We start from the raw sequence: 18,999 nt of genomic DNA on the forward strand, positions 1-18,999 counted from the left end.
CCTTCGTTTTTCTTCCTGGTTCTGCAGACACGAATATGCCATAAGGCATTTAAGGTAGCACCTGAGAATATATATATGAATGAGGGTTTTTTTGTACAAAAAATTATACTAGGCAGCATAAGGAAGAGGAATACAGAGCCTATTCCAATATAGACCCAGCCCTGAAGGGGACTTCTATCTAGTACAGAATGGTAACTTGTCATATGGTTTATTACGTATCATTGTGATGTCTGCAGTAAGAAGGGTCAAGCTAGAATATCAAAGAGTCAAGTACCCAGGAGATGACAGCAATCTGGACACAGGGGAAACTCCGTGGCAGAGATGACAGTAAACTGACCTTCTAAGGATTGGCACTCTGAATAACTACGAGCCCAGCTTTGTGCAGCTTGGACATAAGTCCCATCGAAACTTTTGTAAGCCACCAGAGGCACATCAATTCCCCACAAGTATCTAGTCACTTTAAAAATGAGTTTTTAAATATTTATTTATTTTTGAGAGAGAGAGAGAGAGAGACAGAGTGCAAGTGGAGGAGGGGCAGAGAGGGGCAGAGAGAGCAATTGCATTTCTGGGTATTCATCCAAAAAGAATGAAAATACCAACTTGAAAAGATATCTATACTCCTGTGTCTATTACAGCACTATTTATAATAGCAGTGCTATGGAGGCAAACTAAAGTGTCTAAGAATAGACGAATGGATACATAAAATGTGGCATATATACACCATGGAATATTAGTCAGCCATAAAAAAAAACAATAAAGTCTGGCCATTTACAATAACGTGAATGGACCTTGAGGGAATTATGCTAAATGGAATAAGGAAGACACGGGAAGCCAAATACCGTATGGTTTCACTTATATGTGGAATCTAAAACGAACGAAGCAAAGTAAAAACAGACTCATGGGCACGGAAAACAAATTGTTGATCTCCAGAGAGAGAAGAAGGGTGGGTAAAATAGGTCAAGAGGATTAAGAGGTACAAACTTCCAGAAATAAAATAAATAAGCCATGGGTATTAATGTACAATGTAGGGAATATAGCCAATACTATTGTAATACCAATATTGTAATATCGTACGGTGACACATTGCAGCTAGATTCATTGTGAGAATTATTGTGTAATGTATACAAGTACAGAATCACAATAACATACGCCTGAAACTAATAGGATATTGTATGCCAAGTATTCATTTAAAACAAGCAAAACGACCCAAAATATAATGTCAACTTAAAAGGCAGCTATAAAAAGCTTAAAATCACACAGACACGTACACATGCAAGCACATGTACAGACCAAAGCTTAGTTGTAGCCTAAATGTCAAGGAAAAGATGTTCGCCTGCCTCTTGGTTGTGAAAAGAGACGTAAGAAACACCCTAGCAAAGAAAAAAATACAGATGTTTTGTTTCTTCGTAACCATCTATATTTTATTATTTTTATCTTCTTGTGTCTCAGGCCAGGTTGGTTTCCCAGTGTGTGCTTCTTAGAAGCAGAACCTGAAACAGGGATTTGAGTTTGAGTAATTTATCTGGGAGGTGAAGGAAGCACCAGTATAGGAGTGAGGAACTGAGACAGAAAAAGGAGGTTGTCCAAAAAGAGGCTACTACGGTGGGCATCTGGAGCTTGCAGTAGTTGAAGACACACTGGAAGCCTGTTCAGAACACAAACCTCAGAGGTGGTCCCTCGGAGTGACCAGGGGCTGGGATACTTCTATACCAACTCCTATCAGCCACAGGCTGGAGGCAGCTCTTGGGGTTGTTAATTCCCCCATTGCTTTGGACCTGCCAGGCAGGTAGCAGTGAATGGCCTCAAGCAAAGAAATGCAAGGTCCATCAGTCTTAAATTCGAAGTAGTAGGAAACATAAACTCCCCAAGTTGGTCTTTGTGTTTAAGATAGGGGCTACTTCTTTCGTCTTTTGGATTCCACTATCAATGTTGGTATTCTAGCTCTCAGGGACACTGCACACCATGTAATGACTGTTGGTTTGGAGTATACAGACCATTGGGAAAAAGTGTCCTAACCATGCTAGGTTATCATTTCTAAGCTGTTTTCTGAGCATTACTCCTGAGGACACCCCAATGTTCTGTCAGTCAGTAACTTCTGGATGATGTGACATAAGGGAGGTCACGTTGGCTTCATGGTCATTTGCTTTTTCTCCCCAATCATCATAAATGTGTCCCTTACACTGGGATGCCATTACCAGCATCCCATGACAATAAGGTAGACATTCTGTGACCTGTCAGCTAATAATAGCGAAAGCATCCTTGGAGAGCAAATTTTTATTTCAAATTTGTGTTAATCCCAATAAGATCAAAACATTTATTGCTTATTACAATGTAGAAGGGGTCTGATATAATCAATTTAGTTCCAGGTGGCTGGTTAGTTTCCTCAAGGGATGGGACCATATCAATGGCCCAGAATCAGTCTTTCGGTGACGATGAACATTCAGCAGTAGCTGCCTCAGTACCAGCAAGGCTATTCCATCAGCCATGCTGAGGGAGGGCTCATGCTGCTGGGTTTGTGCATAGCCTCCTTCACTCCACCACGGCTGCTCTGTTCATGGGTCCATTGTGCTGGCAGTGAGGTGACTGAGGACACAGACTGGCTGACATCCTGTCTACCTGGTCAGTGATATCTCCAACAGGTGATATTGTGGCATTGATATAAGACACAAAGATCTGCATCCACTGGACACACACTTATAGCTCTATCCGTGTGCTTCGCCCCCAGAGCTCTTTGTCTCTGTTCTTCCAGTCTTGCATCTTCTGGGTTCCTTAACAACAGCCAGGCCATTTGCAACATCTCAGGAGTCTGAGTGTACTTTTAATGCAGGCCACTTTCACCTGTGGTAGAAACTATGGTGCTGTCACCTCTGTAATTATTGTTGCTGGTAATTTGCTTCTTTTCTTTTTTTAATATTTATTTATTTATTTTGAGAGCAGGGGAGAGAGTGTGTGTACATGCACAGGTGAGTGGGAAAGAGGCAGAGAGAGAGAAAGAAATAATCTCAAGCAGGCTCTGTGCTCACAGCCCTGACTCAGGGCTGGAACTCACAACTGTGAGATCACAACCTGAGCCTAAATGCACTGCCAGTGCAGAGCCAGACTCAGGGCTTGAACTCATGACTGTGAGATCGTGACCTGAATCTAAATCCACAGTCAGACGCTTAACCCACTGAGCCACCCGGTGCCCCAACTTGTTTCTTTTTTTTTCTGATCAATTTGACAAGGTTATAAATTTTATTTGTCTCTCAAGGAACCTGGTTTTGATTCCATTGCTTTTACAAAAGTGTTTTTTTTTTGCTTTTGCTTAATTGATTTCCACTCTGATTTTTACTGTTTCTTTTCTTTTGTGTACTAGTTTACTGTGGTTACACTAACACATTACCACCAGTGGGCACAAATCAAGATGGCAGCGGGGCCATACTTTCCCCAGAGGCTCTAGGTGAGAATTCATTTTTTGCTTCTTTCAGCTTTGCCAGAATTTCTTGGCCCAGGGAACACACCTCTCTAATCTCTGCCTCTGTCTTCTCATTGCCTTCCTTCTATTTCTCTTTCTGACCTCTTCGACATCTCTCTCTTATAAAAGCACTTTCTTGCATTTAGGTCCTACTTTATCTCAGATCTTCACTTTAATTATATCAGGAAACCTCCTTAACCAAATCAAGAAACATTTACAGGTTCCAGGGATCAGGACCTGAAAGCTTTGAGGAGGAGGCATTATTCTAATTATCACATTGTGCTTCCTGAGCTACTTACTCAGGTAAAAGCTCAAATCATTGATTGAAGACATTTTATCTTGTTCTCTGTTGGTGGTGAGTGCTAGAAATTTCCTGTAAGTGCAGCTTTATCTTATCCTATTACTTTGATATTTCATGTTTTCATTACGCTAAACATAATTTCTATATTTATTTTTAAAATGTTTACTCCTAGGTTATTTTTTTTAGAGAATAAAGATGTAAAAGACATTTATTTTTATTTTTACATTTTTTAAATTTTCTTTTCTATTTTTTTAAATTTACATCCAAATTAGTTAGTATATAGTGAAACAATGATTTCAGGAGTAGATTCCTTAGTGCCCCTTACCCATTTAGCACATCCCCCCTCCCACAACCCCTCCAGGAACCCTCAGTTTGTTCTGCATATTTATGAATCTCTTCTGTTTTGTCCGCCTTCCTGTTTTTATATTATTTTTCTTTCCTTTCCCTTATGTTCATCTATTTTGTCTCTTAAAGTCCTCATATGAGTGAAGTCCTATGATTTTTGTCTTTCTCTGACTAATTTCACTTAGCATAATACCTTCCAGTTCCATCCATGTAGTTGCAAATGGCAAGATTTCATTCTTTTTGATTGCTGAGTAATACTCCTATATATATATATATATATATACACACACACACACACACACACACACATATATACCATATTTTCTTTATCCATTCATCCACCGATGGACATTTGGGCTCTTTCCATACTTTGGCTATTGTGGATAGTGCTGCTATAAACATGGGGTGCAGGTGTTCCTTTGAAACAGCACACCTATATCCCGTGGATAAATGCCTAGTAGTGCAATTGCTGGGTCATAGAGTAGTTCTATTTTTAGTTTTTTGAGGAACCTCCATACTGTTTTCCAGAGTGGCTTATTCTCTTGTATTGCCACCAACAATGCAAAAGAAATCCTCTTTCTCTGCATCCTCGCCAACATCTGTTGTTGACTGAGTTGTTAATGTTAGCCATTCTGACAGGTATAAGGTGGTATCTCATTGTGGTTTTGATTTGTATTTCCCTGATGATGAGTGATGTTGATCATTTTTTCATGTGTCAGTTGGCCATCTGGATGTCTTCCTCGGAGAAGTGTCTATTCACGTCTTTTGCCCATTTCTTCACTAGATTCTTTGTTTTTTGGGTGTTGAGATTGATAAGTTCTTTATAGATTTTTGGATACTAACCCTTTATCTGATATGTCGTTTGCAAATATCTTCTCCCATTCTGTCAGTTGCCCTTTAGTTTTGCTGATTGTTTCCTTTGCTGTGCAGAAGCTTTTTATTTTGATGAGGTCCCAATAGTTCATTTTTGCTTTTGTTTCCCTTGCCTCCAGAGACGTGTTGAGTAAGAAGTTGCTGCGGGCAAGATCAAAGAGGTTTTTGCCTGCTTTCTCCTCGAGGATTTTGATGGTTTCCTGTCTTACATTGAGGTCTTTCATCCATTTTGAGTTTATTTTTGTGGATGGTGTAAGAAAGTGGTCCAGGTTCATTCTTCTGCATGTCGCTGTCCAGTATTCCCAGCACCACTTGCTGAAGAGACTGTCTTTATTCCATTGGATATTCTTTCCAGCTTTGTCAAAGATTAGTTGCCCATACATTTGTGGGTCCATTTCTGGGTTCTCCATTCTGTTCCATTGATGTGAGTGTCTGTTCTTGTGCCAGTACCATACTGTCTTGATGATTATAGCTTTGTGGTATAGCTTGAAGTCTGGGATTATGATGCCTCCTGCTTTGGTTTACTTTTTCAAAATCGCTTTGGCTATTCAGGGTCTTTTCTGGTTCCATTGACATTTTAGGATTATTTGTTCTAGCTCTGTGAATAATGCTGGTGTTACGTTGATAGGGGTTGCATTGAATATGTAGATTGCTTTGGGTAGTATCAACATTTTAACGATATTTGTTCTTCCTATCCAGGAGCATGGAAACTTTTTCCATTTTTTTGTGTCTTCTTCAATTTCTTTCATAAGCTTTCTAAAGTTTTCAGTGTATAGATTTTTCATCTCTTTGGTTTGTTTGTTTGTTCGTTTGTTTGTTTGTTTATTATTTATACCTAGGTATTTTATGGTTTTTGGTGCAACTGTAAATGGGATCAATTCCTTGATTTCTCCTTCTGTCACTTCATTGTTGGTGTATAGGAATGCAACCAATTTCTGTGTGTTGATTTTATATCCTGAAACCTTGCTGAATTCATGAATCAATTTTAGCAGTTTTTTGGTGGAATCTTTTGGGTTTTAGATAGAGTATCATGTCATCTGTGAAGAGTGAAAGTTTGACCTCCTCCTGGCCAATTTGGATGCCTTTTATTTCTTTTTGTTGTCTGATTGCAGAAGCTATTCAACAACACTATGTTGAATAACAGTGGCAAGAGTGGACATCCCTGTCTCTTTCCTGACCTCAGGGGAAAAGCTCTCAGTTTTTCCCCATTGAGGATGATATTAGCATTGGGTCGTTCACATACGGCTTTTATGATCTCGAGTTATGTTCCTTATATCCCTACTTTCTTGAGGGTTATTATCAAGAAAGGATGCTGTATTTTGTCAAATGCTTTCTCTGCATCTATTGAGAGGATCACATGATTCGTGTCCTTTCTTTTATCGATGTGATGAATCATGTTAATTGTTTTTGCGGACATTGGACCAGCCCTGCATCCCAGGTATAAATCCCACTTGGTCGTGGTGAATAATTTTTTTAATGTATTGTTGGAGCCGATTGGCTAATATCTTGTTGGGGATTTTTGCATCCATGTTCATCAGGGAAATTGGTCTATAGTTCTCTTTTATCGTGGGGTCTCTGTCTGGTTTTGGAATCAAGGTAATGCTGGCTTCATAGAAAGAGTTTGGAAGTTTTCCTTCCATTTCTATTTTTTGGAACAGTTTCAAGAGAATAGGTGTTAACTCTTTCTTAAATGTTTGGTAGAATTCCCCTAGAAAGCCATCTGGCCCTGGACTCTTGTTTTTTGGCAGATTTTTGATTACTAATTCGATTTCCTTGCTGGTTATGTGTCTGTTCAAATTTTCTATTTCTTTCTGTTTCAGTTTTGGTAGTGTATATGTTTCTAGGAATTTGTCCATTTCTTCCAGATTGCCCATTTTATTGGCTAATTATTTCTCATAATATTCTCTTATTATTGTTTTTATTTCTGTTGTGTTGGTTGTGATCTCTCCTCTTTCATTCTTGATTTTATTTATTTGAGTCCTTTCCTTTTTCTTTTTTATCAAACTGGCTAGTGGTTTATCAATTTTGTTAATTCTTTCAAAGAACAAGCTTCTGGTTTCACTGATCAGTTCTACTGTTTTTTTGGTTTTGATAGCATTAATTTTTGCTCTCATCTTTGTTATTTCCTGTCTTCTGCTGGCTTTATTTGCTGTTCTTTTTCCCAGCTCCTTAAGGTGTGAGGTTAGGTTGTGTATCTGAGATCTTTCTTCCTTCTCTAGGAAGGCCTGGATTGCTATATACTTTCCTCTTATGACCACCTTTGCTATGTCCCAAGGGTTTTGGGTTGTGGTCTTATCATTTTCATTGAATTCCATATACTTCTTAATTTCCTCTTTAACTGCTTTGTTAGCCCATTCATTTTTGGTACAATATTCTTCAGTCTCTAAGTATTTGTTACCTTTCCAAATTTTTTCTTGTGGTTGATTCGAGTTTTATAGCGTTGTGGTCTGAAAATATGCACAGTATGATCTCGATCTTTTTGTACTTACTTAGGGCTGGTTTGTGTCCCAGTATATGGTCTATTCTGGAGAACGTTCCATGTGCACTGGAGAAGAATGTATATTCTGCTGCTTTAGGATGAAATGTTCTGAATATATCTGTTAAGTCCATCTGGTCCAGTGTGTCATTCAAAGCCATTGTTTCCTTGTGGATTTTTTGATTAGATGATCTGTCCATTGCTGTGAGTGGGATGTTGAAGACTCCTACTATTAAGGTATTACTATCAATGAGTTTCTTTATGTTTGTGATTAATTGATTTATATATTTGGGTGCTCTCACATTTGGCACATAAATGTTTACAATTGTTAGGTCTTCTTGGTGGATAGACCCCTTGATTATGATATAATGCCCTTCTGCATCCCTTGATACAGTCCTTATTTTAAAGTCTAGATTGTCTGATATAAGTGTGGCTACTTTGGCTTTCTTTTGTTGACCATTAGCATGATAGATGGTTCTCCATCCCCTTATTTTCAATCTGAAGGTGTCTTAAGGTCTAAAGTGGTTCTCTTGTAAACAGTATATTGAAGGATATTGTTTTCTTATCCATTCTGTTATCCTATGTCTTTTGACTGGAGCACTGAGCCCATTGACATTTACAGTGAGTACTGAAACATATGAATTTATTGCCATTATGATAGTTGTAGGGTTGGAGTTTCTGGTGGTGTTCTCTGGCCTTTTCTAATCTCGTTACTTTTGATATATATATATATATATATATATGTATATATATATATATACATATATATATATATATATATATATATTCATCTTTTTTCCCCTCAGAGAGTCCCCCTTAGAATTTCTTGCAGGGCTGGTTTAGTGGTCACAAACTCCTTTAATTTTTGTTTGTCTGGGAAACTTTTTATCTCTCCTTCTATTTTGAATGACAGCCTTTCTGGATAAAGAATTCTTGGAAGCAAGTCCTCCATGCTTCCTGGGTTGTGATGTCTGTGTCTTTCCCCAGGTTGGTAAAGTTTTCCACTATGATTTGCTCACATAACCCTTCTATCCCTATCTCTCTTTTTTCCTCTTCTGGGACCCCTATGATTCTGATGTTGTTCCTTTTTAATGAGTCACTGATTTCTCTAATTCTTAAATCATGCTCTTTTGCCTTAATCTCCCTCTTTTTTTCTGCTTCATTATTCTCCATAAGTTTGTCCTCTATATCGTTGATTCTCTGTTCTGCCTCACCCATCCTTGATGCTATGGCATCCATTCGTGATTGCAGCTCAGTTATAGCATTTTTTATTTCATCCTGACTAGTTTTTACTTCTAAATTCTGGTTCAGACATCTTGCTTGTATCTGTGTTGGTTAAGTCCCTGAATGTCATTTCTTCCTACTCTTTATTTTGGGGTGAATTCCTTTATTTCATCATTTTGAAGGGAGAAAATTAATTAATGAGGTAGAAAAATTAAAATTAAAAAAATATTAAAATTAGAAAATTAAAAATACACACAAAAAGTTGAATAGATGATGCTAGATCCTAGATGTGTTTTGATCTGGGTGTTGAAAGTGGCTTAATAGATTAGAGAAAAAAGGGGAAAAAAGAAAAAAAAGGAAATTGTTTGAAAATTTATAAAAATGAATACATTGAAATAGACTAAATTGAAATAATGGAAGTAAAGTAGAATTTGAAAAAAATTACACAAAAGTAAAAAATATAGCAAAACAACTAGAGAAAAATATTTTTAATAACAATTGAAAAAGAAAAGAATGAAAAAGAGAAAAAAAGAAAAAAAAAAGGAAAGAAAGAAAATTGAATAGATGGACCTGCTAACAGACTGAAATATGACTGAAATTAGTTCATTCTCCCCTAGAAGTCAGACTTTATAGTCCATAAACTAAGCAGGCAGTGAGACTTCTGTTCTTGAAGAGTGAGGTTGGCCCAGTTGGGAGGGGCCTAGTGTAACAGCCCCGTTCTCCACTAGATGGCGCTGCTTAGCTCACTGGGGTGGATTGTTGTGATGCTTGTAGGTGCATGTGCGCATGCCTGGAAGTGGTGAAAATGGCGCCTCCAGCTACTCAGTCTCTAGTATCCGAACTGTGTTCTCCCTGATCAGCAATTGCACACCCATCCTTTGTCTTCAGGTTTTGTCCACTCCTCGCTTTTACACTATCCGTGACCACGCCCCAGGTAGTACCTCTCTCATGAGTTTAGTCTCAGATGGGGCTGTTTTCACTAGCCCCTTACGTCTGAGGGACTGTGGCTTTGACCTGTTCCACCCCTCTGAGGAGTATCTCATGGAGCAATGGCTGAATACCAGCCGCACCCAGGAAAGTTCACAGGACCATGCTACTGCCGATGCCCGAAGACTGCGGACAGGTGACAGCCCGCCCCAGAAAATGTTCATGAGATGGTGTAGCAGCAGCGTCTCAGAGATTATGGAAAATCACAACAAGCATCTGGCACCAGGCTTCACCCTTAATGACCTTGTTCCAGCACCAGCGAATGTGACTGTTCTTTGGGGTCTGCTGGGACCAGGTAGCCTCACAGCCTCTACCAAATGTCCTTCCAGCATTGGAACCGCTTCTCCCCATGTGGCCAAAGAATCTCCCAGACCCCACTCTGCTCCTGGGGATTCATTCTTCCGACCAGAGCACCACCAGATATAGAGCTGTGGAGTTGCAGACTCTGCGCTCCCCCTGTTTATAGTCTCAATGGAATTTAAACCCTCTCCTTTATCCTTTATCCTTTCTTCTTTCTCCCTTTTTAGTTCAGTCCCTGCGGCTGTTTCCAATTTTCCATTTTCTCTCCAGCTGCTTTTGGGGAGGGGTGCTTTTCCCATATTCTCCCCACCATCTCCATCCTCTCTTCACATGCAAAAGCACCTCCCTTCCCTCCAAGGCTTCTCTCTCCCCAAGTTCACCTCTCTGTGCGGTGTACCTGCTGAATTCTGTGTTTCAGGTTGGGCAGATTGTTGTGTTAATCCTCAGATCAGTTTTCTAGGTGTGCAGGATGGTTTAGTGTTGGTCTGGCTGTATTTCATGGACACAAGACATACAAAAAACTTCCATGCTGTTCTGCCATCTTGGCTCCCTCTCCATACTACATCTTGTTTTATCCATTTATCTATTGATAGACATTTAGGTGTTTCCATTTATATCTTAACTATTATAAATAATGCTGCAATAAACATAGAAGTACAGATATCTCCTCAAAATCCTGTTTTCATTTCCTTTAGGTGTATACCCAGAAATGCAATTGCTAGATTGTAGGGTGGATCTATTTTTAATTTGGGTGAGAGCCTCCATACTTTTTTCCATAGCAGTTGGATCAATTCACATTCCCACCAACAATGTATAAGGGTTCCCTTTTTTCCACATCCTCACCAGTACCTGTTGCCTCTTGTCTTCTTGATGATAACATTCTAACAGGTGTGAGGTGGTATCTACTTTTAGATAGATAAAAGTAGTTTTAACTTTTTTACTGACAATTAGTGATGCTGAGCATCTTTCCATTTGCCTATTGGCCATTTTGTTGACTCCTTGAAAAAATGTCTCTTTAGTTGTTCTGCCCATTTAAATTTCTATTTATTTATTTATTTATTTATTTATATTAAGTTTTTATTTTAATTCTAGTGTAGTTAACATACAGTGTTATATTAGTTTTAGGCGAACAATATAGCGACTCAATTCCCTGTATCCCTCAGTGCTCATCAAGATAAGTGTACTCCTAATTCCTTTGACCTATTTCAACCATTATCCCATCCACCTCCCTGCCAGTAATCATACATTTGTTCTCTATAATTAAGAGTCTGTTTTTTTGTTTTGTTTTGTTTTGTCTCTCTATCTTTTTCTGTGTTCATTTGTTTTGTTTCTAAATTACACATCATATGGTATTTGTCATTTCTTTGGCTGGCTTATTTTGCTTAGTATTATACTCTCAAGATGCATCCATACTATTGTAAATGGCAAGATTTCATTTTTTTAATTGCCAAATAATATTCCATTGTATATATATAATACATCTTTATCCATTCATCTATCAATGAACACTCGGGCTACATCCATAGGTTGATTAACAATATTAATTCTTCTGATCTATGAACATGAAATTCTTTCCATTTGTGTTTTCTTTGATTTCTTTCAGCAGTCTTGTATTTTTCATTGCCAGATCTTTGATTTCCTTAGTTAATTTTATTCCTAAGTATTTGATTGTCTTTGATGCTATTGTGGATAGGATATTTTATTTCTTTTTCAGATGTCTCATCATTAGTGTAAAAGAATGCAACTGATCCTGTATGTTGCTTTTGTAACCTTTACTTTACTGAATTGTTGATTAGTTATTACAATTTTTCAGTGGATTTTTTTGGGTTTTCTATATATAAAAGCATTTTATCAGCAGTGACAATTTTAGTTCTTCCTTTCCAAAGGAAGGCCAAAATGGTTGCTGCCTGTGTTCTTCTCTAGGATTTTGATGGTTTCCTGTCTCACAGTTAGGTCTTTCACCCATTTTGAATTTAGTTTTGTGTATGATGTAAGAAAGTGGTCCAGTTTGACTCTTCTGCATGTTGCCATCCAGTTTTCCCAATATCATTTGCTGAGAGCATTGTCTTTTTTCCATTGGATATTCTGTCCTGTTTGTCTAAGATGAGTTGACTTATGAGTCCACTTCTGGGTTTTCTATTTTGTTCCATTGATCTATATGTCTATTTTTCTAGCAGTACCATACTGTCTTGATGACTATAGCTTTAAATCCAGAATTGTGATGCCTCCAGTTTTGTTTCTCTTTCTTCTATAGGATTTCTTTGGCTATTTGGGGTCTTTTGTGGTTCCATAGAAATTTTAGGATTGTTTGTTCTAGCTTTGCAAAAACTGGTGGTATTTTGATAGTGATTGCATTAAATGTGTAGATTGCTCTGAGTAGTAGTGTCATTTTAACAATGTTTGTTCTTCCAATCCATGAGCATGAAATGGTTTTCTGTTTCTTTGTGTCATCTTCAATTTGTTTTTTAACTCTTGTATAGTTTTCAAAGAATACATCTTTTACCCCTTTTGTTAGCTTTATTCTAAATCCTTCAAATCCATGGAGGTTATAGAACATCCTACTAAGGAGTAAATGGGTTAATCACGAAATTAAAGAAGAAATAAAAAATACATATGAGGAAGTGAAAATGAAAACACAATGGTCCAAAGTCTTTGGGATGTAGTAAAGGCAGTCCAAAGAGGAAAGTATATTGCAATTCAGCCTATCTCAAGAGGCAAGAAAGGTCCCAAATACACAACCTAAACTTACACTTAAAGGAACTATAAAAGAAACAGCAAATAAAGCCTTAATCAAGCAGAATAAAGGAAATAATAAAGATTAGAACAGAAATAAATGATATAGAAACCAAAAAAAAAAAATCAGTAGAACATATCAACGAAACCAAGAGCTGGTCCTTTGAAAGAATAAACAAAATTGATAAACCCTTAACCAGACTTATCAAAAGACCCAAATAGATGAAATCACAAATGAAAGAGGAGAGATCACAGCCAATACCACAAAATACAAACAATTATAAGACAATACTATAAAAAATTATATGCTAACAAACTGGAAAATATGGAAGAAAGGGACAAATCCCTAGACACCCACAAACTGCAAAAGCTGAAATAGGAAGAAATAGAAAATTTGAACAGACCCATAACCAGTGAAGAAATTGAATCAGTAATCAAAAATCTCCCAACAAACAAAAGTCCATGGCTTCCCAGGGGAATTCTACCAGACATTTAACGAAGAGTTAATACTTATCCTTCTCAAATTTTTTCAAAAAATACAAATGGAAGGAAAGCTTCCAAACTCATTCTGCCTCATCAAGCATTACCTTGATTCCAAAGCCAGACAAACACCCCACTAACAAGGAGAATCACAGGCCAATATCCCTGGTGAAACTGAATGTAAATATTCTCAACAAGAAACTAGCAGATCAAATTCAAGAGTAAATTAAAGCAATTATTCACCGTGATCAATTGGGATTTATTCCAGGGCTGCAGGGCTGGCTCATTATTTACAAATCAATCAATGTGATACATCACACTAATAAAAGAAAAGACAAGAACCATATGATCCTGTCAATAGATGCAGAAAAAGCATTAGACAAAACACAGCATCCATTCTTGATAAAATCCCTCAACAAAGTGGAACCTATCTCAACATCATATAGGCCATATATCAAAAACCCATTGCTAATATCACCCTCAATGGGGAAAAACTGAGACCCCTTCCCCTACAGTCAGGAACAAGGCAAGGATGTCCACTCTCACCATTACAATTTCACATAGTACTGGAAATATTAGCCTCAGCAATCAGACAATCCAAAGAAATAAAAGGCTTCCAAATCAACAAGGAAGAAGTCAAACTTTCACTGTTTGCAGTTGACGTGATACACTATGTAGAAAACCCAAAAGAAATAGGACACCTATTTTCTTCAAAGATACCAATTATTTGTATGTTAGATCTTCTTTTATTCCTTGGTAATCATCTTTTCTATAACCACTTCGAAGTTGTAGCTTATTTTAAAATGTTTTCTTTTTAACCTTCTCAAACATCTTCCATGATTGTTTTATGGAACATCTGGATTACTTATTTGTTTTGTTTCATGTGCTTACGGTTTTCATGTAATTTCTTTCCTGGGCTTATCCAGCATATTTCCATTACCTGATATAATTTTATTACTTTTTCAACACTGGTATTTTTAATCTTAAAAATCTATTGAAGGATTTTGTATAATGTTTTTCTTTTAATAAAATGATTTTTTCCTTTTATTTTCCTTTCCCATTTTAGATTAATCAAATGTCATTAAAATCTGTTTTTGTTTTTTTCTTATTATTTTTAATTGGTTCTAAGAAGACGTTCCCTGACATTGTTAATCAAACAAATATAACATAATTGTAAAGGCTAAATGTACACCACAGTAAGTTATAAATTTTGGAGAGAGGAACTTATTTTCCAGCATTCAACAAATACTTACACAATACCAATTATTGACAGCCTTCTGAGATAGATAGTTAAAAATGAACTACCGATAAAATGTTTTAGGCATTGAACAGAAGGAAATGTCAACTCTTCTTTCAACAATAAGGTCCCAGAGAAGGTGGTGACAGTGGTGATGGTGGTGATGGTTTAATATGTGTCATCAGACTCTACTTGCTTCTCTCTTGTGTGACCCTTCTATCCCAAACAACTTCCTTGCTTCTGCTCCTGCTTCTGTGGATCTCTTCCTTCTGTAGCATTCTCTAGAATACCTTTACTTTCTAACTTCAGTTTATCTAAATTTTATTTATCATTCCAACATAATTCCTTCCTTATTTTCTTCTCTATTCCAGTTTTATAGTGATCTTTCATTACTTTGGAGTCCAGTGACTGTGTTTTATTTTTTCTAGAGTGAAGCAAAAGCTTCCTTGAACTGCTGTGTATTTTTTTAATGTCTAGGTTTCTGTCCCCAACTATGCTATAAAACCCTAATAATGATACATAATGTTAATGAGTACTGATTCTGTGCCAGACACTCATTAAGGACTTTAAATGTATTACTTCATGAAATCCTTGCAACATCTCTGTGAACTAGACACTCTTGGCTTCTTTATTTTACAGATTAAGAGAATGAGGCACAGAGAGACTTAAAAACTTGCTCAAAGTGACATAAGCAGAAAGACTGTGGAATTAAGATGAACAGCAGGTGATGTGTTTCCAGAATCCAAGTGCAAACTATTTCCTCCAAACTGGTCCTGGTGCTCAACATATCACTCTCCACTGATAGAAAAAAATTTCTTTGGGCAGAGGAAGATCTCAAAGGGGTTGGGGGAAACCAACCAAATATTCTTAGGAACCCTCTTTTTAAGAAAAGACATAGTTAGGAAATAATATTTGGTCTAAATGCCACTGAGATTCTTTTAATTTTGTCCCTTTAGGTGTAAACTCTTGAGGTTTCAGTTCTTTGGGGACCTGGCTCTAAGATAATGAAAACTCCCAGGAAAATGTCCTTTATTCTGTGCAGTATGTGTATTAATGTGAAGGTCAAAGAGTATCTCTTTATTCCCAGGCTCTTCAAGATGGGAGATTTGTCTTCACCGAGTATTTAGAAACTCATACCTTTTGGGATAAGTTACCGCCTTGAAGGGAATTAGTGTCCCATTCTTCTAGAAAATGATGATTGAAGCAATTAAAGGAACTACATGAGGGATATCCTTAAAGAAGTGAGTACACCGCGTTTTGGAAAATGTGACATTTCCAAGTTTTGGTGGAGAAACATCAGGTTGAGTTTGAATGTCAGGAAAATAACTTTCCCAGCACAGACTCTAAAGAGAGCAGACTTTGAGATTTTATTCACATTCTCAGGAAACTAAACAACTGGTCTGTGTTTTTTTGTTTTAAACTGAATTTCTTGTTTAGTTTTGTATAATACAGAGATTCTGAAATGTCCACAAGGATTTCCAAAATCACAGAATGTAGGTATTAAAGGGCATAGAGATCATCCTCCTTGTATTATAGAAGACTCGAAATGACTTATATTCAAATAAATGAAAAGAAAGAAGGAAGGAAAGAAAGAAAGGAATAAAGAATGAAGGAAAGGAAGAAGAAAGAAAGAAAGAAAGAAAGAAAGAAAGAAAGAAGAAAGAAAGAAAGAAAGAAAGAAAGAAAGAAAGAAAGAAAGGAAGGAAGAAGGAGAAAGAAAAAAGAAAGAAAGAAAGAAAGAAAGAAAGAAAGAAAGAAAGAAAGAAAAAAGAGAAAGAGAGAAGAAGGGAAGAAAGAAAAAAGCAAAGGGTGGTTGGACCAAAACTAGAAACAGCCTCTCTAAACTACCCCTACATCCACATACCTATATTAGTATATTTGGGCTACCATAACTGAAAACGTTTATGCCATACCTGATGCTCCTAAGTTAAGCCTAGAATTGTCTTTGTGACTACTGAAAGCTTACTTTATATCACACTGAGGAAATATGATAATGATAAAAGAAGCAAATTTAATACAGTCACTATATTGTATACCAGGCTTCACACATAATTATTGTATAATATGAGTAGCATATTGCTTTTATTTATTTAAAGATTAATTGAAGTGAGAATAAGAATAAGTAATAATAAATGTTACTTAAAGTCAGATCTTTTTCATATAAATTACCCTACGTAGTGATTGTCTCCTCAGAAGCCATTTGATATTATCTTCCTGAACTAATAAGACAAAAAGTCGTGTTTTCTTCACTGTGCTCCATGCATAAGTTATTCTGCATTTGATATTTTCATATCTTATTACTGTAATTGATATTTCCTAACAAATTTCAGAATAAGTACGTTAAAAAGTAGTTTACATAATGTATAGGGAATCACATAAAATAATAATTTCTTACTTTGGTGCAACACACGCTTAATTTTCTATACACTTATAATGATGACATTTCCACTTTGCTGTCCAACATTTGCTAGGTCATCTGTTTTCAAAGGCAAGATCTCTCCATTTCTCCCCTGACATCATACTACTTTACATGAGTAACTGCTTTGCTAATTGTGTACATTATCCTTCCATAGGCCATTATCAGTGCAAGTAGAGAAGAGACTGATCAGCCCATCTATGAATTGTGTCTTAACAATATTAGAATGACACTGATCCTTCAATAAGAACAGGAACTCCCTTGCTTAGTCTTTCCCAGATGTCTAATGTCTGCATATCACATTGGTGAGATTTTATAGTCCTCCCAGTAAGGGTATTCCTAAGTAAGTTTTATTATCCCATAACACAGTAAGATGAAATGTGGAGGGTAATTCTCATTTCAAACACAATTTTAGAACTTGAGGAAGGTTTTGACAATATAGTTGGACTCTTCTTTTCATGAGAAAGTACTGAATCCAAAGAGATTGAGGGTGAATTGTCCAAGTTTACAGAGAATCTTTGCACAACTCTCATACCTAGTACATGAAAATATTGTCTTTCAGATAAACAATATTTCAGTAATTGTCTAATATAGATCTGTTTAGCATAATGTTATTGCCTTAAAATATATTTGTAATTGTTGGTTATTTTTTGATAAAAATTATTTTTCTTTCTTTATAACAGGTTAAAACTGACCAATGGAAGATAAGAATCAGACAAAAATGACTGACTTTCTTTTCTTGGGTCTCACAGACATTCTCCAAGAGCAGATTGGCCTCTTTGTCATGCTCTTCATTGTCTATCTTGTCACCCTGGGGGGTAACATAGGGATGATCATTCTCATATGGACTGATCTCAGATTCCACACTCCTATGTACTTTTTTCTCAGCCACTTGTCCTTTGTAGATATTTGTTCCTCTTCTTCCATTGCCCCCAAGATGCTGTGTGATATCTTTGCAGAGAAAAAAGGTATCTCTTTCATGGGTTGTGCTACACAGATGTGGTTCTTTGGTCTTTTTGTGGCAACTGAATGTTTCCTCCTGGCTTCCATGGCATATGACCGGTATATGGCCATCTGTAAGCCCTTGTTGTATACATTCATTATGTCCCAGAGGGTCTGTGTGCAGCTGGTAGTAGGGCCTTATGCCATGGCTCTTCTAAGCACAATGACCCATACAATTCTCACTTTTCGCTTACCCTTCTGTGGTACAAATATCATCAATCACTTCTTCTGTGACATTTCACCACTGCTTTCCTTAGCATGTGCAGACACCTTGATCAATAAATTAGTGCTGTTCATCTTGGCTGGAGCAATTGGTGTGGTCAGTGGCCTGATCATCATGGTCTCCTATGTTTGCATCCTGGCGGCCATCTTGAAGATGCAGACTGCTGATGGGAGAAGGAAAGCTTTCTCCACCTGCTCTTCTCACCTGGCAGTTGTCTCCATCCTGTATGGGACTCTTTTCTTTATCTATGTTCAGCCTGGCTCAAGTCCCTCCCTGGATATCGATAAAGTGATTTCTCTGTTTTATACCGTGGTGATCCCCATGTTGAACCCCCTCATCTACAGCCTGAGGAACAAGGAGGTAAAAAATGCACTCAGGAGGAAGTTTGAAAGGAAAAATTCTCTAATGGTTTTGGCAAAATAGAACCCTGCCGTGTTGTACCATAGATGTTGGTGCAGGCTGTGTAGGAGAAAGATCACTGAAGTGGAAATCAGAAGCTGCATGTGAGTTCATGCACTACCAGGTCATAGATGATTTGAAAAATGGACTACTACTTAAATATTTTTCTGCCCCATCTTGTTGTCTGTAACATGATGAGATTTTCCAAAAAATATAGAGATGGATCAAGAACATTAATGTGAAAATATACTGGTAGAAAACTTAGGTAAATATTTGTACAATCATGGATGTTTAAAAACTGTTAATCTAGACAAGGAAACCAAAGTTATAATAGAAATTTCAGAGCATGAAAAACAATATTAAAAGGTAAATAATAAAATAAGAGAAAATATTTGTGTACATGTGCCAGACATTGGGATAATACCCCCAATATTCAAAGAGCATTCTATAATTCACAATAAAAAAGAAATACAATAGCTAATTGAGTGAACAAGTGAACAAGCAATTCACAAAATGTGAATGCAAATTGCCAAAAAGGTATGGGAAACA

The 18,999-nt window shown here is 36.9% G+C and overlaps 1 protein-coding gene across 1 annotated transcript in view; it reads left to right on the forward strand.

Moving 5' to 3' along the window:
* Positions 1 to 18,474, forward strand: part of LOC102964548 (olfactory receptor 5G3-like) — a 33,498-nt gene extending 15,024 nt beyond the window's left edge. Inside the window, exons 3-4 of the mRNA XM_007088837.2 lie at positions 15,498 to 15,651; positions 17,510 to 18,474. Coding sequence (XP_007088899.1) covers positions 17,524 to 18,474 — 951 coding nt within the window. The 5' untranslated portion in view covers positions 15,498 to 15,651; positions 17,510 to 17,523. The remainder of the gene's footprint in view (positions 1 to 15,497; positions 15,652 to 17,509) is intronic.
* The last annotated feature ends 525 nt before the right edge of the window (positions 18,475 to 18,999 follow it).

The sequence above is a fragment of the Panthera tigris genome, chromosome D1 (assembly GCF_018350195.1).
Source record: "Panthera tigris isolate Pti1 chromosome D1, P.tigris_Pti1_mat1.1, whole genome shotgun sequence".
In the NCBI taxonomy this organism is placed as follows: Eukaryota; Metazoa; Chordata; class Mammalia; order Carnivora; family Felidae; genus Panthera; species Panthera tigris.